This window comes from Pipistrellus kuhlii, unplaced genomic scaffold (assembly GCF_014108245.1).
Source record: "Pipistrellus kuhlii isolate mPipKuh1 unplaced genomic scaffold, mPipKuh1.p scaffold_m20_p_2, whole genome shotgun sequence".
In the NCBI taxonomy this organism is placed as follows: Eukaryota; Metazoa; Chordata; class Mammalia; order Chiroptera; family Vespertilionidae; genus Pipistrellus; species Pipistrellus kuhlii.
The window spans coordinates 50404874-50428182 of NW_023425515.1; the positions used below are offsets into that span (position 1 = coordinate 50404874).

Consider the following 23309-nt stretch of genomic DNA (forward strand, 5'->3'; position numbering starts at 1 on the left):
AATCAATAAAATATATTTTTAAAAAAGAAAAAAGAAAAATTTCCCATGATAGTAGATCTTCTTCAAATAAAACATTTTAACGGCCTCTACATATAGTTCAGGGTGTTAAAGCCCCATAATTGGTTCAGCTGTCCTCCACTTAACATCTGGCTGTTCCTCATTTTAAACTTTTCTAATCATCCTTGGCTAGAAAGCCCCGCCCAGTCCCCTGAGTTTCTGAGGCGGAGTCCTGGGAGGGGCTGACCTCCGGTCCCCGCGGGAGGAGGACCGTGTTCCAGGCTGTGTATGGGTGTTGCTAAATGGCTTCCCAGAAAGGTTGTGCCAACCCACACCCCCACGGATGGTGCGCGAGGTGACTCTTCTGTTGCCTTCTTGCCAACATGATTATCACCACCAGGAAAAAGCTTTGCTCGTTTAATGGGCAAAATATTGTTTTCATTTGTATTTAATTGCTTACTGGTGGGGTTTCACATTTCTTCACATCCCATGTTTGTAAGTTGTTTTTAGTTTTATGTCTTTGAAAAGCTTATCCATCTACGTTTTTTATTTCCTTGAAATTTCACTTATTTCTTGTGAAATTATAAAAATGCTTCAGGGTTGGGGTTTCCTGGTCCCCACCACAGTGCTCCACACTGGGCTGTCAAGCAGTATTTGCCGAATGAGTTAAGAGGATGCTCTGTTCAGGTACCATTCTGTGGATGCTCTTGTTTCTCTTCTGGGAGCAGACACACGTCTGGGGTCTTCCTAAGAATGAGTGACCACGATGACAACGATAAAGTACGCATTGTGGTCATTCCTCTCTGAAGGCGTAGCTGTTCGAGTTTCGTGTTAAACTGCCTCACATGCTATTATCACTATTTGCTTTAAAATGTAAGGAAGTGCCGAAACCGGTTCGGCTCAATGGATAGAGCGTTGGACTGCGGACTGAAAGGTCCCAGGTTCGATTCCGGTCAAGGGCATGTACCTTGGTTGCAGGCACATCCCCAGGAGGGGTTGTGCAAGAGGCAGCTGGTCGATGTTTCTGTCTCATCAATGTTTCTAACTCTCTATCCCTCTCTTCCTCTCTGTAAAAAATCAATAAAATATATTTTTTTAAATAAAATAAATAAAATAAAATGTAAGGAAGTCAAAATGACAATGAGACACCATTCCCTCCTAGTAGGACGGCTGTAATAATAATAATAATAATAATAATAATAATAATAATATTAATAATAATAATAATAAAATAAAATAAAAACAGACACAAACAGGTGTTGGGGATGATGTGGAGAATGAGAATGCTCCTACGTGGATGGTCAGAGTATACGATGGTGCAGCCACTTGGGAAATAGTTCGGTAATTCTCCAAAATGTCTAAGATAGAGCTACCGTATGCTCCAGGGTCTCAGACCCTTCAGGCTGCTGTGACAAAATACTGTAGTCTGGGCAGCTTAAACATTCATCTCTCACAGTTCTGGAAAGGCCCCACTCAGGGTACTCACAAATTCTGTGTCTTTCCTGGATTATAGGGCCATCTTCTGACGTGTCCTTACTTGGCGGAGGAGAGTGAGAGAGCTTTGTGGGGTCTTTTATAAGGTGCTAATCCCATTCCTGAGGGCTCTGTCCTCATGACCCAGTCGACTCCCCAGAGTTCCACCTCCTAATGTCGTTAATTGGAGGTTAGGATTTTAACATAGGAATGGGGGAAGGGGACATATCCAGTCCTTAATGTCTAGCAGTTCTACTCCTAAGTTTATACCCAAGAGAATTGAAAATATACATTGGTGCTCATGGTAACAGTATTCACGAGAGCCAAAGGTCCATAACTGATGAATGAATACACAAAGTGAGATATATCCATGCTGTGGACTATTATTCATTTTATTCCGTGGAAAGGAATAAAGTACTGACACATGCTACAACAGAGATGAACCTTGGAAGTATTAGTCGAAGTGAAAATAGTCACAGAAGGCTACCTATTACATGATTCCACTGATATGAAATGGACAGAACAGGCAAATCCATCCAGGCAGAAAGGAAATTCGTGGTTGACAGGAGCTGGGGGTTGGAGTGGAGGTGGAAAATGATTGGTGATTGATGGTTGTGGAGTTTCTTTTTGGGATGTTGAAAATGTTCTAGAATTAGATAATGGTGAAGATTACATAACCTTGAGGATATGCTAAAAACTACTGGATCATTAAGCGTGAATTTTATGGTATATGAATTACATCTCAATTTTTAAAAATAATTAAGGGAACCTCTACTGGGGTACAGCATGGCCTTGAGAGACTGGTGGTGGGCCCTTCTCACCTCTGCAGTGAGTCCCTTGGAGAAAGGTGTGAGCAGTGGCTGGGCCTGGACCCCTCATCAGCAGTGTTTTATGTGGCCAGGATCTCTGAAGAAGGCCTGGAGTACCTCGGTTGAGGGTGAAAGTTGAGTGTTTCCTTACTAAGTAGAATAAAACAGCCCCGCCTGTGTGCTCAGTGATTTGAGCCTCAACCTATAGACCAGAAGGTCATGGTTCAATTCCTGGTTGGGGCACACGCCCAAGTTGCAGGTTCAGTCCCCAGTAGGGGATGTGTAGGAGGCAGCCGATCACTGGTTAATCTCTCTCATCGTTTCTATCTCCCTCCCTCCTGAAATCAATAACACTTTTAAAAATAAATAATAAATAGCATAAAACAAAAGTGGGTCTAAGTTAAGTTGGGGTAAATGACAACTTCGTGCAGGAGGGTAGGGCCAGCTCTGAGCTCAGAATGAGAATCTGAGATTCAGTTCTGCCGCTGCCTCGCTGTGTAACCCTGGACGGGGCTCCTACCCGGAGCCTCAGTTTCCTCAGCAGCCAAGGCGGGTGAACCCACCCAACTTCCTTCCGAGGATTCGAGGAGAATGCAGTGAAATGTCACACATGGACGTGTTTGAAGTCTGTGAGCTGCTGTACCCAACCCTTCCTGGACACTTGTCTTTCTTCACATTCATCTACTTTGTCTTCACTAAAAATGTGCTAAGAAGGTGCTGCTTATTAATTTGCTAAGATTTCATGCTCTGGTTTTAGTAGCAGCAATAGTGTATTAAATGCACATCACTCTTGTAGAGTCCTATTGTGGATGGGTGTTTTCCAGGGGCAGGGAGTAGCCTGTAGAGCCGGGGCAGGAGAGGAGAAGGTGAATGTGGCCCATGATGAGAACCGTAGAGCTTGGTGCCAGCACAGGGGTTTGGGCTTTATATTACTGTCATAGGGAGTCATGGCGGGCTTTTTTTTTTAATTTAATTTTATTGATTTTTTTACAGAGAGGAAGGGAGAGAGAGAGTTAGAAACATTGATGCGAGAGAGACATCGACCAGCTGCCTCCTGCACACCCCCTACTAGAGATGTGCCCACAACCAAGGTACATGCCCTTGACCGGAATCGAACCTGGGACCCTTGAGTCTGCAGACCGACGCTCTATATCCACTGAGCCAAACTGGTTTCGGCCATGGCGGGCTTTTGAGCAGGAAAGCGTTAGGATGTAAAAGGATACGAGGATCTCTGATAGAAGGCAACGAGCATAGAGGATCCTGGAGCAGGAAAGATAAGCCACAAGCAGCTGGATCCCAGCTGGAATGGAGAGGAGGGTTGCCATCCGGGCAGAACCTGGTAGGAATGAAGAGAGCAGAAGCCCATCCTGTTTGCCTAGAGCCGTGGAGATAGACCAGCTAACTCCGCGAAGCAGGCCCTCATCTCAGAAGCCCCCAAGGAGAGAGTACGGCCTTGGTCACCAAAAAAGCATACAGCAGTCTTCATTCTTTGTCAAGGGAAAATTTTAAAGTGATGTTACTGTGATTTTTTTCTTTTAAGTTAAAACTATGTAATATTTTTAAAAGCCATTTTGTACCTAATTGAGCATGGTACATCGTGTGAGACACGGTGCCAGCGTGCCTTCTAAGAGGATGTAATTTAAGATGGTCCTTCCTTGATCTATTTTCTTTTTTATCTTAATGGGATTCCACCGAGGTCTCCACCACCACTGTGTGGAGAAGACGAATCTGGGCCAGGGGGAAGGACTCTTGACAGGTCGTCAGCTCCTTTTATTTGGGTCTCATTTGGCTGCTGGTTTTGTGTTTGTAGAGCAGAAGGGGCTGGGCCTGCCATTAGGGAGGGGCCCGCTCAGAGGAGTGGGGAGATGGTCCAGGCCTGTGGCCAGGTGAGTGGGCTTGGAAGATCAGATCCTAGCTTTGGCTTGCACCCACCTGAGGCAACTTCAACTCTGAGGTGAAAAGGAAGCGCTGGAGTCTGTCTGTGCGGGAGCACGGAGAGTGGAAGAGGGAGAAAGGAGGAGCGGGAGCTGGTTCACCTTAGTCTGCTGGGGCCCTGCCAACGGGAGGGGCTGTCAGTGTGGGGAGGCCAGCATTGAAAAGGTAGGGATGCCAATGAAAATGGGGTTGCCCCCAGTTAAATTTGAATTTCAAACGAACAACAAATAATTATTTAGTACTAGAGGCCCGGTGCATGAAATTTGTGCACGGGGAGGGGGATCCCTCAGCCCAGTCTGCACCCTTGGGCGATGTCCGAAGGCTGGTTTGCAGGAGGTGACTGGTGGGGCACTTGTTGGCTGGCCCCGCCCCCCAATCTCCATTGCTGGTCGCCTCCCTCTGTGGGGGGGGGCGGGGAGGAGGAGGGGGAGGCAGACACTCAATACAGGAGCTTCTGCCCCCTGGTGGTCAGTGCACGTCATAGTGACCAGTTGTTCGCCAGTTGTTCTGCCAGTCGTTCTGCTGTTCAGTTGGTTTGCATATTAGGGTTTTATTATATAGGATACGTAAGTATGCCCCGGTATCGCATGGAACGTACTTACACTAAAAAAAATAATAATAAATAAATAAATTAGTCTTTGTTTATCTGAAATTAAAATGTAACTGAACATCTTGTCCCCCTATCAGTAACTCCTGCTCTCTGGGGGGATTCTGATTCCTTCCCTCCTGGGCACCACCACCACCAGACACACCTGTGAACACACTGCGAGGGGGCAGCCGGAATGTCCCAGAGTAGAAGCCGTGAAAAATAGCCACTTGCAGGAGCTTCTGCCCCAACTCATTTCTTTCTTCGCCGGACCTGCTTGCCCCTTCCTCGGTCCAGTTTGCCTTGCCCCTTTCTCAGGACCGGCACGTAGCAAGCCTGCAGCAGAGGGCTGGGGAGCCCCCTGGAAACTCAGAGAGAAGAGGCAGCCATGACAGCAGTGCCCGAGGCCGGCTGCTGGGGTTTGTTTCTGCCTTGGTGGAGGAGACGCTGCAGAAACCGAGCACGGTGACTTCCCTCGTGGCCAAATCAAACCTGTAGCCTGCAGGCAGCCGGAGATTGGGTTTCTGAAGTGCTGGGAGTTTAGACATGCCAACCTGAGTGGTAAATATTCATCGGCATCTCCCCTGGGTTTCCACGCAGAGACTAAAATTCCAAACATTCCCCTCCAGTGGGGCTGCTCCTGGTGTGGTCCTGAGACCGCCTGGACCCAAACCACCTGCAGGGGTTGTGTGAAAAGCAGCTGACTCCCGGAGCTGAGGTTTCTGTGTCGTCCGGTCTCTCGTTACCCCACGCAGGATCATGTAGTATCTCTTCTTCTCACACGTGTTCCATGTGATGACATATGTCCCATGAGGTTGGCACAAGGGAAGCCAGCGAACCCTTAATGAGGCCTTTCCACCTGCTGCTGTGAGTGATCCCGGTGATGATTCACTAATGAAGTCGTTTACCCAGGACATGGTTTATCATTTTACTGTGTCTGCCTCCTGGGGCATATGAAGGGGGTCAGTAATTGGTCATTGATAAGTAGAACCGGTCAGATTTGGAGCCTGGGCCCAAGGCATGAGATCATCTTTAAGTGACAAACGCCTTCTAGAAGGCTGTAAGCAGAGCTCAGTCAGATGTCCCTGAGGCCTCCCCATCCACAGCATCCGTTATCTGCGCAGGGGCCTTAGCATCTCTTAGGATTCCACGCACAGATTCCTGCTCTTTTGGTGGGTGACATGTGCGTGCGTGCGTGCGTGCGTGTGGTTGTGGTTGACTTTGTACTCTCTTACTTCTTCGCTCTCAGGTCCAATTTGCTGAAATCGCCCTTCCCAGTGTCCTTGCCAAGTCCCCTCTCCTTGCTCGGCCCGTTTTGTGCTGAGCGCCTGAGAGAGAGGAACACTGAGGCAAACACACTAAGCTGAGCAAAGCCATTTGGACAGCTCTTGGGTTACAGCGCATCGTTTTACCTGGATCCTCACTGTCTGTTGCTGTGGGCCTTCTGGCTGTGGGAGGAGTCGGGTTACAGCAGGCGAGGCGGGGAGGATTAGTGCCAAGATACTGCAGCGGCCAGCTGATAATTACCTTCGGGGTCATGTCTCAAAATAGACGCTGGCCCCTCTTCCTGACCTCGGAGAGAGGAAAGACTGCCTTTCTCTGTCCGGCTGATTCCTCACATTCTCTCTCTTAGTCCCTCCGGTGTTTTTGTTGTTGTCGTTGTTTTTTTTTATTAAAGTATAATTCACATATAGTAGAATTCACCCTCTCTGGTGTACTGTTCTGTGCATTTGACAAAGGTATAAAGATGTGCAACCACCAATACAGCCAAGATATGGAGCAGTTTGATTGGCCAGAAAGACTTGCTCCTGCTGCCCCTGTCGTCATCCTCCCCACTGCCAACAACTGATCTGTTCTCAGTCTGCAGTTTTGTCTTTTCCAGAATGCAAACTGAACGGAGTCAAACGGTATGGAGCCTTCTGAGTGTGGTTTCTTTCACTCAGCTTAGTGCATTTGAGACTCGTCCATGATGTATGTCAGCAGTTTTCAACCTTTTCATTTCACGGCCCACATAAACCAATTTCTAAAGTTCCGTGGCACACCAAAACATATATTTTTTGCCTATCTGACAAAAAAATAGGTATAATTTTGATTCATTCATACTGTATGGCTATTGTGTTGGCTGTTGTCATTTTTTCATTTGACAATCTAAGGGGGAAAAGAAGGTCAATGCCCCTGACTAAATAGTCAGGTATTGCATGTTTTAAAAATTCCTGCGGCACCCAGCCAGAGTGCCTCAGTGGTCCAGCATCAACCCATGAACCAGGTCAGGGCACATGCCTGGGTTGTGGGCTCAATCCCTAGTGGAGGCTTGCAGGAAGCTGCCGATCAGTGATTCTCTTTCATCATTGATGTTTTTATCTCTCTTTTCCTCTCCCTTCCATTCTGAAATCTATTAAAATAAAACCAAACAAACGGGTATGATAATCACTTAAAAAATTCTTGCTGCACACCAGTTAAAAATCATGGCTGTGGCTTATTACTAGATGGTTCCATTTTATACACATACCTGCACAGGTTTTTGTGTGAACATCACTCTTCATTTTGGCAAATACCTAGGTGTGAGGTTGCTGGTCATAATGCGAATATATGTTCAACTTTACAAGAAATCAACAGTTTTCCAAAGAAGCTAGGCCATTTTTCATTCTTTCTAGCAAGGTATGAGAGTTCTATCAGCAGTTCTTTTTTTCTTTTCTTTTAATTTGTAAATTTTATTTTATTTTGGCCTTTCTAATTGTGTTTAGTAGTATCTCATTGTTTTTGCATTTCCCTAATAGCTAATTATTTTGAGCATCTTCCAATGTGCTTATTTATCTTTCCTCTATCTTCTTTCGTGAATTGTCTACTCAAATCTTTTGCTCTTTTAAAAAGTGGGTGGTTTTTTGTCTTATTGTTGACTTTTGGGAGTTCTTTATGAAGTCTAGGCACAAATCTTTTTAAAAAATCAAATATATGATTTAAAAGTAATTTCTCCACTCTGTGGCTCATCTTTTCATTATCTTAACAGTCCCTTTTGAAGGAAAATGTTCTTCATTTTGATGAAGTCTAATTTATCAATTTCTCCCCTTTTATGGATCATGATTTTGCTGTTTTGTATATATATTTTTCTAACCCAAAGTCTTATATTTTCAGAAGGTTTAATAGTTTCAGGTTTTACATTTAAGCCTATGAACCATTAGTAGGAATTTCTTGTATATTTTATGAGACTTGAGTTGATCATATGGATATCCAATTGTTCTGGACCATATATTGGAAAGATTATCCTTTCTCCATTTAGTTAGTTGCCTTTTATGTACTTGTCAAAAATAAAGGTGTGATGTATGATTTGCAGATAATTCAATTCTGTTGGTTGTCTTTTTACTTTCTTTTAAAAAAAATTTTTAAGTTTTTAAATTAGAGCTTGCATTCAATATTATTTTGCATTAGTTTCAGGTGCTCTAATACACATAGTGGCTGGACAAAATGTTTCCCCCAATATTTCCAGTATCCTCTGGGCACCATAGTTAGTTATTACATTATTATTGACTATCTTCCCTATGCTGTACTTTACATTCCCATGACTATCTTGTAACTACCAATATATACTTCTCAATCCCTTCACTTTTTCTACCCAGTCCCCCAAACCTCCTCCTCTCTGACAACCATCAGTCTGTTCCTTGTATCTATGAGTCTGTTTCTGTTTGTTCATTTACACTGAGTGGCCAGATTATTATGATCTCCGAATGCATAGTAATCTGGCCACTCAGTGTATATCCTATATAATAAAAAGCTAATATGCAAATTGTCCCCTCGACCAGCAGGCAGGCCAGCCAACCATCCATGTCCCCTCCCCCTTGCCAGGCTGGCTGGACCCCACCCATGCAGGAATTCATGCACTGGGCCTCCAATATATATGTGTGTGTGAATATATATATATGTATATGTATATGTATATATATGTGTATATGTATATATATAGAGAGAGAGAGAGGGAGAGAGAGAGAGAGAGAGAGAGAGAGAGAGAGAGAGAGAGGCAATTATTATGTGTTCAGATATTATAATAATCTGGCCACACAGTGTATATTGTTCATTAGATTCCACATATAAGTGAAATCATATGGATTTGTCTTCCTCTGACTGGCTTGTTTCACTTAGCATAATTCTCTCCATTCATACTGTCACAAAAGGTACGATTTTTTTCTATTTTTATGGCTGAGTAGTATCCATTGTATACATGCACCACAGCTTTTTTTATCCACTCACCTGTTGATGGGCACTTGGGCAGCTTCCAGTCTTAGTTATTGTAAATAATACTGCAATGAGCATAAGGGTGCATATATTCTTTTGAACTATCAGAAAAAATATTGCTAAGAGAGATGTCAGAGATTTTACTGCCTGTGTTTTCTTCTAGGAGTTTTATGCTTTCAAGTTTTACATTGAAGCCTTTAATCCATTTTGAGTTTGTTCTTGTATATCTTGTATACGATATAAGATGGTGGTCTAATTTCACTTTTTTCCCCACATGTATCTGCCTAATTTAACCAACACCATTTATTGATAAGACTGTATTTACCCCGTTGTACATGCTGGGGGGAAAGTAGGTTTACAATTGTTCACATGGAAAAATAACACAACAATAAATAATAATATTGTGTTTTGCAAAGTCATAGCTGTAAACCTGCTTTTGCCCACCCTATATATGTCTTGCCACCTTTGTCAAACATTAATTGACCATATAGGTGTGGGTTTATTTGTGGGCTCTCTATTCTGTGCCATTGGGTCTGTATATCTGTTTTTATGCCAGTGCCATGCAGTTTTGATTGCTGTAGCTTTGTAGTACAGTTTGATTATCAGGTAGCATGATACCTTCAACTTTGTTCTTCTTTCTTAAGATTGCTGTGGTTACTGGGGGTCTTCTGTGGTTATATATAGATATTTGGATTAGTATTTGTTCTAGTTCTGTGAAATACGCTATTGACATTTTGATAGAAATTGTGTTGAATCTATAGATTGCTTTGGGGTAGTATAGGCTTTTTAATGATGTTAATTCTTTCTACCCATGAGCACTATATATGCTGCCATTTATTTGTTTCATTTTCTTACTTTAATACTTACAATTTCTCAAGTTCAGGGCTTTTACCTCCTTGGTTAAATTTATACCCAGGTTTTTTAGTTTTATTTTTCTAGGATGCAATTGTAAATGGGATTGTTTTTTTTAGTTTATCTTTTTGATAGCTCATTATTGGTGTGTAAAAATGCAACCAATTTCTGAATATTTATTCTGTACCCTGCTACTTTACTGAATTCATTTATCAGTCCTATTAGGTTTTTGGTGGAATCTTCAGGGTTCTCTACATACAGTATCATGTCACCTGCAAATAATGACAGTGTCAGTTCTTCCTTCCCAGTTCGGATGCCTTTTATTTCTTCTTGCCTGAGTGCTGTGGCTGATTCCAGTACTATGTTCAGTAAGAGCTGTGAAAGTGGACCTCCCTGTCTTGCTCCTGATTTTAAGGGAAATGCTTTTAGTTTTTCCCTATTATATCTCACTCCTGTTTTTGTCACCCGGCACCTTCCTCTCTCCTTTCAAAAGATGTCTCCTAACTAGAGCATTCTTTGGAATTCCCTGCCACCTGTACCTTCAGCCTTCGCCTCCTCATCTCATTTTCTCTTAGTCCTCTCTCAGTGGTCCCCAGGGACTTCCAGAGGCGCGTCACAGCATGGGTTAATACTGCAGACACGGCTCTTTCCTGGGCCGTCTCCCCCTGGTCTGAGGGGCTCTTCCTGGGTACCCTCTCCAGGGAGGCCCTTCCCCATGCGTGTCAGCCTCCCCAAACATCTCCCTGACCCAGGCCCAGTGTGCCCCAGGCCGGCCCACAGGCCTCAGTACCTCGCATTCCCTCTTGACCATCCTGCTCTGGTGTGAGGCAGTTTATGCTTTCTATTGCCAGTCCTTCGTTCCCAGTCTTGACTACTTATCTCCTCATTTAGATTGTCAGCTTCTGCAGAGCAGGGGTCTTCTTTCCTGTGATGAATAGACTGGGTTTTCTGCCACATCCTATGTAATAATCCTATATAATAAAAGGGTAATATATGCAAATTGGCCCTAATGGCAAAATGGCCAGAACAACCGCTGGACCGGTCACTATGAGGTGCACTGATTCCCCTCTTGGTCCCTTTCCCTGGCCAGCAGTGTCCTATCACCTGATGGCCACCCGCTGAGGTGGCGGGGCCAGCGAGTGGGTGGGGACAGCTGACCTCTTGGTCCCTTCCCCTGTTCATCAGGCTCCAAATCACTGATGGCGAACAGGAAACTGGGGGTGGGGTGGGGGGTGGCAGCAGGGGTCAGGGCCAGCTGTGGGCAGCTGAGGAAGATGGCCCTGATCGCAGGTCTGGGGACCATACCCAGACACGAATTTTGTGCACCAGGCCTCTAGTGGTTACATAAGATGATGATGATAGGACTCTGGGGTGGATGGGGTTTGGGGTGGGTTGTGGGGGCTGTGAGTCATCAGCAGAGTTGGTAAATTGAGTTTGCCTCTTCCCTGATGGTACCTGGGAGGTATCCTTTGGCCAGAAAATCAGAATTTATTGTGCAGCTGAGGAGAGAGCAAGACTTTGAGATGGGAAGGAGACACAGTCCCTTCCTGTTCATGGACCCATGGCACTGCACCCAGTGTGGAGTCCACACGGCCTGGAGGCCTGGGCTGGCTGAGGACCCCACATGGTCTGGACCACCTCAGAGCCGGGTGGGGAAAGCCTTCAGGCACAACACAGTCCTGAGTCAAAGTGGGGGGCAGTCTGCTGGGTCACTGCCGGGCAGCTGGTGCCCAGAGCGTCTTTTGAGATCGAAATGGACAAGAGGACTGGGGACCGAGGCAGGGCTCCTGAGGCCACGGGAGCCGCAGTGCAGGGCCGGCTGGGCTGCCCTTCCGCAGGTGAGTCTGACGTGAACTTGTCGGAGGCCTGGAAGCCTGAGCGTTTGTGTGGCCTGAGGAGAGGGCAGGACCAGGACCGCTTACCCAGAGACCGCAGGAGCGGAACCTGCCAAGATAAATCTTGGCTAAGCAGCACCTTTGTCGGTGTCTGAAATGCACTGTGTCAACTTGCTTTTGTGGGTTGTGTTGTGTTTTGTTCCCCCGTAGCTTTTCGGTCAATAATCTTTTCAAAAGAATTCCACCCTTGTCTCCGTGACCCAAGGGGCCGCGGTGTTTTTCCACACGCACATCCCGGTCAGCGCGGAGAAGGGCATCGGTGAGGGGTGGGGGTGGGGGGGGGTGTTGGTGGGTGCTCGCCAGCCGGTGTGGTGGGGTGCGGGGGGCCTTGGTGCTGGTGCAGAGAAAGAATGGAAGCCTAGGGAGAGGAGACGGGACCCCCTGTGGGCACTGATGGCCAGGGACCTTTTCCTTCTCAGCACAGTGCTGGGAGCTCATGGTGAGGGTCCGTACTTGTTTCAATGCCGCTGATCCCTCGCGAGGAATAAGCTAGGGCTTCTCTGCAAAAGGGCAGCCCTTGGTTCATGCTGGACGCTATCACCCTCCTGGAGCCTTCCTTGCACACACCCTGTCAGTCACAGAATCCCCGGGGCACCTAACCTTCCCACCTTTGGTACTGTGGACACGTCTTGTGTGCTCATTCCGTGACTCGGTGTCCCTGGGGCCATACCCCATCACAGGCCAGCCAGGCTGTGGGCTCTGAGGAATCAGAGTGCCTGACCAACGATGCCTGGCGGCTCCCAGCTTCCTTGGCATTTGTCTGCTGGCAGCGAGGTGTGTATTTGCTAAGGTGGGGCCTGGGAGCTTCGCGCTCTGGGGCTGGAAGGGGCAGGGCTGGGGCTCCCGTGACCCGGCGTCGGCTCCAGGCCTGAGCGCGGTGTCCCTCCTCGTCTCTCCCTCTGCAGCTCGTCTCCAACGTCCTCATTTTCTCCTGCACCAACATCGTGGGCGTCTGCACCCACTACCCGGCCGAGGTCTCCCAGCGACAGGCCTTCCAGGAGACCCGGGAGTGCATCCAGGCGCGGCTCCACTCCCAGCGGGAGAACCAGCAGCAGGTGAGTGAGCGGGGGCCTCCGCACAGCTGGCAGGGAGCGGACTCAAGGCTGACCTCCCCTCCAGCTGGGCTCCCAGCTGCCCAGCCCGGGAATGTTTCTCCTGGAGGGCGCCCACATTCCTGGCTGGGGGAGAGACTGGAGGAAGGGCTGTACCCCAGAGCTGGCCCATGGCCTCTTCAGTGCCCCCCTGGGGTTCTACAAATAAGCCGGCAGCCCAGTTCTGGCAGCAGGGAGGCGCCCTCCTCCTCCCTCCTCTCCTCCCGCCCCCTTTCCCCCACACACACACACACACTTCACCAGAGGCTGATGAGGTGGATTGTGAGAGTGTCAGCACTCCCTGGCCCGGCAGGAGTGCGTGCTGGGGACCCAGAGTGCGCAGCAGTGTTACCGCAATGTGAGGGAGTCTCTGACCGTCCGGCTGTGTCCTAGGGGAGGCACAGGGACACGGGCTGGTGACATCCAGACAGCTGGGCAGAGGGATGAAGCTCTGCAGTGTCTCTGCCCACCCCCTCCTCGGTCACCCCCTGTGTCCGCTTCCCTCCAGCCCGCATCTCCCCTCGCCAAGCCCCAGCTCCCGCTGTCTACGGGGAGGCCTGGCTTGCTCTGTGTGCTCCCCGGCCCCGTGGGGCTCCTGGTCCTGCCCCTTGAAGGAACTGTGAGCCTTTGTCCCTGAGAGGTCCCACCGTCTCCCTGACAAGCTCACCTCACCTCACCTCTGCACCCCGCTCACTCCCAAGCCCCTGAATGCCTCAGAATCCCCCTCTCTGGCTCCAGTCCGAAGCCCGGCACCTCTCTCCGGGAGCAGGCCACCGTCCTTCCCCTCCCACATGAGGGACTGTCCCTCTCACTCTGCACCTGCCCTTCTCCGGGAAGATCTGCACTTCACAGCTCACGTGGTTTACTTGCTCTGGCGCTGGCCAGGCCGGGCATTCCAGCAAACCCGTAGGGACCTGGGGGAGAAGATAGGTTTACAGCACCACGTTCCAGCCGAGCTACGAGCTGCGGGGCGGGGCGGTGTGGTGCGTTTGTGGGGACAGCAGGGCCCAGCAGCTCCCCGTCTCGCCTCCCACAGAAAGGGTGACTCTCCCAGGTGCTGCGTGACCGGGACTTGGCATGATTCCCCGGCCGCCTTCTGCCCACTCCTCCTGACCCTCCGCTTTGAGGAAGTCATCAGCAGAGTTGATGACTACACCATTTGTAGCACATGTTCTCCCAGCCATCCGCTATTTTCACAGACTCACCCTTTGGTTTGTGTTTCCATCACCGGGGACTGTTCTCTGGGAGTTCGGTAAATGCGGGATGGCCTTCAGTGGCCATGCTCACCGGGGGGAGGGGGGCCTGGAGAGACCAGACCAACCTCAGGGAGCAGCGTCCCTCACCAGCCCCCCAGGGTTTGGCGGGGGGCCACAGAGGGAGCAGGACACAGCTCCATCCCAGGGAGGCGTCTCACACTGGAGGAGACACGCTGTAGGTCATTGACATGCAGAGCGATCAGGGCTCTGAGGAAGGCCCAGGAGGGGAGGGGATGCTGACAGCACGAGCCAGGACCCCCTCCTCCTGGGGAGGCAGCGAGCCTGTGTGTGAGGATGGCCACTCTCATCCTCAGCAGAGGGGCTGTGTGCACACGCCACCAGAAGCTGCGTTTCCTCTCTCTGGAGCGGAGGGTAGGTTTCAGTTCGGGGGTGCTGGGAGGGGAGCAGGGGGTGCAGGGGAGACAGGAGCCAGATCCTGGAGACCTCGAGACCTGGCTGGGGAGTGGGCTGATCCTGCAAGCGGCATAGGAGGGTTTTATTTGGGCCAGCGATATGGTCAGGTGTGTGTTTTAGGAAGATCGCTCGCTGGCTTACAGTGGAGGATAGATCAAAGGTGGCAAGCCGGACCTGAAGGAGGCTTAGGCCTGCTGAGGCCGACCTGCAGGAGGCCCGGACCTGATGGAGGCCAATCTGAAGGAGGCCCAGGCCTGCTAGAAGCTGAGGCTGGGGTGGGGGGAGGTGCTTCGGAGGGAGAAGGACGGCGGCCAGTCTGGGTGGGTGGGAGTGTCAGGGCAGGCAAGGGGGCGGGTGGAGTGGGAAATAGGAGTGGGCTCAGTGGGTCCAGAAGAATCCACACTCGATGTGGCTGGCGGAGCCCAGGGGCGCTTTGCAGTTCGGAGCAGGAGAGGGACATGGGAAGGGCTGTGTACTGGAGGGACGGCCACACAGCAGGGCTGAGGAGCGGCTGTCTGGCAGGCGGCGTGGCCAGACCCCACTGTCCCACCGGGTGAGAACTGCCTGTGGACGGAGGAGGCGGATGCAGAACAGACAGAACAAGTCCAGGAGCTTATGTCCAAACCAGCAGGACCTGGTCAGTCTGTGAGTTCTGAGAAATAAGAGCAGTTACATGAGCAACGTCTTGACCTTTGGGGATAGGAGAATGAGGGTGTCATGGGCAAGGCAGGGGGCTTGAAAGGAGGCGGCATTGGGGAACGAAAACCAGGGAAGGCGAGTATGGTCTTGGGCAGTGGTTGGCAAACTGCAGCTCTTGGACTAATGAGTTTGCCAACCACTGGTCTAGGACATGGGGTCAAGTGCCCAGGCATCGGGTGGGCGGCTGGAGACTCTGGAGCCTTGGGTGGGGGGACAGGGGGTGAGAGGGGCCCGCAGAGGTGCTGGTGGAAGCCTTACCCGCAGAGGGCAGGAGAGAGCAGGTGTTGGTTATTTTCACCTGGCCCGGGGCGGGGGAGGGGCCAGAAGACTCTCAGGACCACTCTAGGGGTGGGGAAGCCAGTGGAGGACAGCAGGACGAGGAGGGTGGAGGCTGAACGGCTTCCGATGGGAGAATTCCAAGAGCTAGCCTGGTGTGGGCAGTGGACAGTGGGCTGTGGGCAGTGAGCAGGGGGTAGTGGGCAATGGACTGTGGGCTGTGGGCAGGGGCTGGGGGCAGTGGGCAGTGGGCTGTGGGCAGGGGCTGGGGACAGTGGGCAATGGACTGTGGGCTGTGGGCAGGGGCTGGGGGCAGTGGGCTGTGGGCAGTGGGCTGTGGACAGGGGCTGGGGGCAGTGGGCAGTGGGCTGTAGGCAGGGGGCAGTGGGCAATGGGCTGTGGGCAGTGGGCTGTGGACAGGGGCTGGGGGCAGTGGGCAGTGGGCTGTAGGCAGGGGGCAGTGGGCAATGGGCTGTGGGCAGTGGGCAGGGGGTAGTGGGCAATGGGCTGTGGGTAGGGGCTGGGGGCAGTGGGCAGTGGGCAGGGGGCAGTGGGCAATGGACTGTGGGCAGTGAGCTGTGGGCAGTGGGCAATGGACTGTGGGCTGTGGGCAGGGGCTGGGGGCAGTGGGCTGTGGGCAGTGGGCTGTGGACAGGGGCTGGGGGCAGTGGGCAGTGGGCTGTAGGCAGGGGGCAGTGGGCAATGGGCTGTGGGCAGTGGGCTGTGGGCAGTGGGCTGTGGACAGGGGCTGGGGGCAGTGGGCAGTGGGCTGTAGGCAGGGGGCAGTGGGCAATGGGCTGTGGGCAGTGGGCTGTGGGCAGTGGGCTGTGGGCAGTGGGCTGTAGGCAGTGGGCAGGAGGCAGTGGTCAATGGGCTGTGGGCAGGGGGCAGTGGGCTGTGGGCAGTGAGCAGTGGGCTGTGGGCAGAGGGCAGTGGGCAGTGGGCAGAGGGCAGTGGACTGTGGAGAGAGCAGGCGGAGGCCGGCTGCCCGGGAGTAGCTGTACCACTGGGAGCAGGCAGGCCTGGAGGAGAACCCAGATCAGGGGCAAGGTCCAGGCCCCACACAGGCACCATGACCCTCCTGGCCCCACAGCGTGGCTCTGGCCCGCTCCCTGCTTCTCTCCTACCTCCTCAGCAGGTTTTAGCTTGTTTCTCAAAGTGCCTTCCCTCTCTCCTGGGCCACTGCCTCCTGTGTGAGTAGGGAGGCCCCTCCGCTGGTCCCTATAAAGCCTCCTCTTGCCGCCCCCCTCCCTCGGGCACCCCTGCCCAGGGCCCACTCCCCCATAAGGAACCTCATGGACGAGGATCCGGTTCACGGTCTAGTTCACAGCTATGACTCCTGGCACATGCTCAATAAATACTTGATGACTGGCTGGGTGGATTTCATGCTCTCAACAACCCTGTCCCTATGGACAGATGAGGGAGCCGGGGCTCAGAGGGGTTCAGTAATGTGCCTGTAGTCACGCCATCTCAGGCCACACGGGGGATTCTGACTCGGTGCTCGCTCTGCGCTGCAGGGTCACCAGGAGCACCTTCCCCGTGTCCCCGAGGACCGGCAGGCGGCCCATGGGTTTTGGGGAGTTTGAGAGGCTTTCCTGCAGGTCAGGGGTTGGGGGGAGGGGAGCACAGGTGTGGAGGAGCCACCTGGAGAGGCGAGGGGCCTCGCTGCCAGGCAGGTGGGAGGAGCTGTGACAAAAGCATCTGCTTCCCTCCCCAGGAGCGGCTCCTGCTATCCGTCCTTCCCCGTCATGTTGCCATGGAGATGAAAGCAGACATCAACGCCAAGCAGGAGGATATGATGTTCCATAAGATTTACATCCAGAAGCATGACAACGTGAGGTAGGCGTGAGGCTGGGGGCTAGGGCAGGTGGGGAGACAGAGCCCTGACGGAGACCGTGGGTGTTGCCACCCTCTTCCCTCAAGGGGGCGCTGCCCGCCAGGGTGGTCTGGTGGCTTTGGAATGTGTGTTGTGTGGATCCCCTCTAGTTCTGTTAAGGTGAGTGATTTGGGGGGTGGGGGAGGGGAGGCGGCAGAGAGAGAGGAGATAGGAAGAAGGAGAAGGGAGAAAGCGGTACCACCAGCTGTTGAGGAAACCGCTAGCTTAACGAGGGAGAGGGAGTTCAGATGTCTCCGCCATCATCCCAGTCTTCATCACCATCCAGCAGCTTCCGCAGCTTCTAAGCCAGAGTGTGCCAGGCATGGTGCCAGCGCTGTCCGCCTCCCTGCTATCCCTCCTGACAACTCTGCAAGGTGGGGGGCCCTCACCAGCATCCCCGGTTTAAAGACTGAGCTCGGAGTCAGTCACAGAGACCCTCGCCCGAGGTCACCCGCCAGGACTGAGGAGGCCAGTGCCCCCAGGCCGGCCCAGCCCACAGCCCTCGCTCCTTCCATGGCTGGGCTGCTCTCCCCTGGACAGATGCTGCTGACAGCGGTGATGTGCAAACAGATGCGGAATAACAGAGTGCAAAATCTGCTTACGACTCCGCGGGGACCTGATGCGGTACCGTGGCCTCCGTCCAGCTTGGCTGATAATCCTCCCGTGTGCCCGGGAACGGAGCTCTCTGCCTGGAGAGTTCCTTTTCCCTGGGCGGGTTTTCCCAGCACCCGCGAGTCCTCTACGGCTGGTGTAGGGAGAGCTGCATTGTCAACAAAGGGGTGAAATGGAACCACCTGAGTCACACACAGTCACACGCATCCACGGTGAGCCCGGTGGCTGCAGCGGCGGCGCCAGGACCTGTGTTTTCCTGCCGAGCAGGCAGAATCGCCGTGCTCCCTCCTATGCCCTGGGATCTGACTGTCCTTTCTGTCTGCATGTCCTCTGTCCATCTCTCCCACAGACCCGAGAAAAATGTACCTGCACAACACTTTTGCTCCCAGTTTGGGGGTATCCCAGCTCCCCTGTAGCCCACCCACACCCCACTGTCAGGAAGGAGGCTGCCCTGGCCGGGTCCCTGTGCCCAGGAGGTGTCCTCAGGGGCTGGGGGCTCAGCTGACTGAGCTCGGAGAGGGAAGGGGGCCCGGCCTTGGCAGGGAGCTCCGACTGTTGGTTTCCTTTTCTCCTCCTCACGCCCGCTTCTGTCCTCCCGTGGTGGAATAATCGATAACAGTAGTTAATATTGTAGAGAGATTTCTGTAGCCCATGCATTATTCTAAGTGCTTTCATATGTTCACTTAGTCCCCACAATCACTATAAGGGGTTGGTGCTATTATTATCTCCATTTTCCAAGTAAGGAAACTGAGACACGGAGATGACCTTGCCTAGGATCTCATAGCCCGATAAGTGGGAGAAGTGGCCTCAGAAAGCTTTTGATACGAGAGTGTTTACATAGCGATTCCTGGGCAGGTGTTTTCAGATGCCTAGGAAAAGGAGTGCATATGAGATTGTGTGAGCTCTCGGGCCAAGAGGAGATGCAGAGAAGAGAGGTTTGGCTTCCAGCGTGTGTGTGAGTGTGTGTGTGAGTGTGTGTGTGTGTGTGTGTTCCTGTACGTGGTGTGCATGTGTATGGATGAAATACACATAATAATCTGGCCACTCTGTATATTCTGTATAATAAATACACACACACACACACACACACACACACACACACATTTAGTAGCCAGATTATTATGATCTCTGAACACATAGTAATCTGGCCACTCGGTCTATATTGTATATAATAAAATTCTCCCCTCTATCAGGAGTTCAACCTGCAGGCAGGCTGGCCAACCACCCATGTCCCCTCCTTCTGGCCAGGCTGGCCTGACCCCACCTGTGCACGAATTATATACACACATACACTGAGTGGCCAGATTATTATGTGTTCAGAGATTGCATATATCTCAAGTGGAACACAAAGGGAACCCAGAAAATTCACTGCTCAGAAACAGACCACCAAGGCAAAAGCTCATGTCTCAGCTTGGCTAACACATCTGGCACATCTGCCCCCTCTGCCTCTGCCCAGTCCCTCGCCCTCCCCCTCTTTGTCCTCAGCCCCACCCCTGATCTCCCATCCACCCCACCATTGTTGGCTTTTGGGCCCTCCAACAAGGGGGTTTGTTCAGAGCCTGACTCCACCACCACAAGGAGTGGCCCACCCTGGGGAGACACCTCCCGCCCCCCCAGCCCTGCGACAGGCTGTGACCTTGAGCCGATAAAAGAGAACAGTGCCCTGATCACAGAGTGCCCGGAGCACTGCCTGGCGAGAGGCAGACCCCAGCCACAGCGCAGGGCATCTGTTCTCAGACGTGCTTAGGTCTGATGACAGCAATCAGGAAGGAGATGAAAGGAGAGAGAAGTCAAGTTGCCGTCATTTTCATGGGAATAGACATGATTCTGGCTGAAGTGGCCAGGCTGGAGGTGGCCGGTGCACATCAGAGGCAGCCGCCAGCGATCATATGCAGATGTCCCGCTGGGCCCCTGCCTCTTGCATTAGCAGCACTGGGGGCAGCTCTTGATGGAGACACACCGCTTGGTCCAGTCTCTTTTTGGGGTGGATTCTGCTAGGGTTGGGTGTTAAGCAGTCGATGGAGGGTGACCTCACAGCAATTAGGCCTAAGTTTGGGCAGCTCTACGTGTGACCCCAGCGTTCCTGGCTGTGTGACCAGGCCTAGCTGTAGGCATTGAGCCACTCTGAGCCCTGTTTCTTCATCTCCATAATAGGCGAGGAAGAGCACCCAATAACAGGGTTGTGAAGAGTCAATGAAATAACACGTGGAGAGTGCCTAGCACAGGCTCTGACCGAGCAGTGGTCAGTAATTGGAAGCAGCCATTGTTTTGCTGTTATTACGATGATTGTTATCACCCTCCTATCAACAAAGAAAGGCCTGGGGATTCTCAGGCTGGCCAGTGGAAGGGTGATGAGTCACATTTGTCAAATCTCCGCGGAACAGTAATATTTAGAGAGGGTGATGACATGCTGTTCTCTAACCCCACCGAGAGCAAGGCCACAGGAAAAATAAATCAACTCTATGGTGTGACAGACCAGGGCTGGCTCTGTGGAAGGGGAGGAGACTAATGGCAGGGAGATTGGGTAGGGAGGGGGGACAGACAGGCGCCACCACTCTTTGTGGCCTCGTGTCCCCCCACCCACCCCGAAGAATGGCCGATCTGGGACCACCAGCAGCTTGTTGGGCCTTTGATGCTGAGCCGCCACTACTGGCTAAGGGCTGAGGCAGCCGGGAGCCCCACAGATCCTCTCTGGTCCGATGTGTGAGGACAGATGGAGACATTTCACCCCTCCTCTCCCCCCCCCTCCCGCCCCCACCACCTCCAGCCCTGGCTGGACAGATCAGCTGGGACAGAGACCCATTGCTGGGACATTAGACCTGGGGTTTGACACCCCTCTTGCCTATCCCCATCTTTCCCCCTGGGGCCAGGAGTGCCAAGGTCAGAGGGGGCTCATTGGGGTCAGAGGAACAGGCCAGCCAGAGAGGCACCCCACAAAGAGGGGGTGTGTCCCCATGGGTCACAGTAACTGTCCAGGCACAGCCAGAACCCAGGTGACACCAGGGCACCCTCACCGGGAGGTCCCTGCTGCCGAGCAAGGTGCACGTCTGTGCTGAGCAGACTGGTCCCTCCCCTCGCTCCCCTCCGTAGCGCTGGGAACTCGGGCAGGTCACCGCCCCTGAGCCTCCGTTTCCTCACCTGTGAGGTGGGAGCATCGGTGGCCACGCACCCCCTGGTCAGCGGGGATTTTGCCTCTGCCTCCCTTGGCCGCGCTCACAGACCCTTAGCTCAGGACGGGGGGTGAAGGGGACACTGTCTGGCACCTGGCGGCTCACCTTCTGTCCGGAAAGACACGTGCTCAACAACAGATCAGCGAGTAAACCGGGAACGTGTCACATGAGGTGTGGGGAGGACTCCCTTCGCCAAGGGTGTAGAGATTACACAACGCACTGCTCAGTTATCCCGTCACACCTGTGATCAAAGTCACAGAGGGGCAGGATCTGTAAGCGGGGGCTCATTGCGGGGTGCTGGGAGGGACAGGAGGTCTGGTGTGTAAAGCCCCTGTCTAGCCCCTGTCCCAGGCTCTCAGGCAATGTCAAGGTCAGGTAACCCAGTGTCCAAGGGTTTCAGGGGCTGGGAAGGCTGAGGGAGTACTGAAGGGCTCCCCCTTCTGTAGGGTCTTACTGAATGAGGATGGCCCCGCTCCTGATTGGCCTGTCCTTATACGACCCCTAAGGTTCTAAAGGTCATAGGTGGTGGGAATGGCCAGGGGTTGTTCAGGCAGCTCCTCCTTCAGGGGGTGCTGGTCCTGCTGAACAAACTCTTCCTCCCCGGCTCCTCTGTGAGGACCTGGGATGGAGTGTGGGCGTCTGGGCTCACTGGCTTGAGTCCGAGTTTTATTCTCAGGGACCCAGGAGCCATGGGGGGCTGGAGCCAGGGGCCTAGCAGAGGGGCTATTGGCCGAGATGTGAAAGTGAGTAACACCCACCCCTATACACAAGATGCAGCAAGGGCTAGAAGGGCTGCCCTGCCCTCCCTCCTTTCCTCTTCCTCCCCCTCTCCCTAGGCTCACAACCCTCCCTCCACCCCACCCGCCTGGTAAGGTTATTATCTCCTCTCCTGTCTCCCTCAAGCACTTGGCTGCGTCCCCAGGTCGCTCCGGCGTCTGGCCCAGCTACTTTGTGCTCTGAATTATAATGACCTCGCGACAGTGTCCGCGGTGTTCCGATGCCCGTGAGTGGAGTGTGCACCCCGTGGGCAGAGGGAAAATGTCCTTGGCCAGCCCACCGTGTGAGGAGTGGTCCATGCATGCCGGGCACTCCTGCCTCCAGCCTGATAGGAAGTGTTCTGAGTTCTACACCCCTACCAGGGATCGATACCAGGGGTCTTTATGTGATTATCTCATTCATCCCACAGACATTTATTGAGCTGCTACTATGTGCCTGGCATGACTAGGAGTAGATGGGAGAGACAGCGTGCTCGCCCCTTAGGGATCTCACAGTGGGGTGGGGCCACGCTGGGTGCTATGGAAACAGTGGCCAGACCATCCAGCTGGCCCCATTGGGGAAGCCACTGGAGTCTTTTCTAATTAATTAGTCAATTAATTATTTTACTTGTGGTGAAATATACATAACCTAACATTTACAATCAATATATACATTATTGATTTTTTTACAGAGAGGAAGGGAGAGGGACAGAGAGTTAGGAACATTGATGAGAATCATTGATCAGCTACCTCCTGCACACCCCCTACTGGAGATCTGGAGATGTGCCCGCAACCACAGTACATGCCCTTGACCAGAATCGAACTTGGGACCTTTCAGTCTGCAGGCTGACACTCTATCCACTGAGCCAAACCGGCTTTGGCTAACATTTACAATTTAACCATTTTTACAATCCCATTGTTGTGCAGCCATCACCACCATTCATCTCCAGAAATTCCTTCATCTTGCAATATATATATATATATATATATATATATATATATATATATATATATATATTACTGATTTCAGAGAGGAAGGGAGGAGAGGTAGAATCATCAATGATGAGAGAGAATCATTGGTCGGCTGCCTCCTGCACACCCCACACTGAGAATCAAACCCACAACCCGGGCATGTGCCCTGACTGAGACTAGAACCACGGCCTCCTGGTTCATAGGTCGATGCTCACCCACTGAGCCACACCAGCCAGGCCTCTTGGCATTTCTTGCGTAGCCCCTCTGAGCAATGCCGAGGGATGCAGGCGGTCAGAGGGGCAGGGCCTCGCCATGTCGGCTGCCCGGACCACCGGGCGCTCAGATGCTGCCGGCTGTGACCGCGCCATCTCGTCACAGGGCCCTCTGGCAGCCAGAGGGACTGTGCCTCCCGGA

At 52.2% G+C, this 23309-nt stretch overlaps 1 protein-coding gene across 2 annotated transcripts in view; it reads left to right on the forward strand.

Moving 5' to 3' along the window:
• ADCY5 (adenylate cyclase 5) overlaps nucleotides 1-23309 on the forward strand; it is a 154035-nt gene that overhangs the window by 82128 nt on the left and 48598 nt on the right. For both annotated transcript variants that reach the window (XM_036444600.2, XM_045583941.1), the window contains exons 2-3: nucleotides 12680-12829; nucleotides 17228-17349. In XM_036444600.2, coding sequence (XP_036300493.1) covers nucleotides 12680-12829; nucleotides 17228-17349 — 272 coding nt within the window. The remainder of the gene's footprint in view (nucleotides 1-12679; nucleotides 12830-17227; nucleotides 17350-23309) is intronic.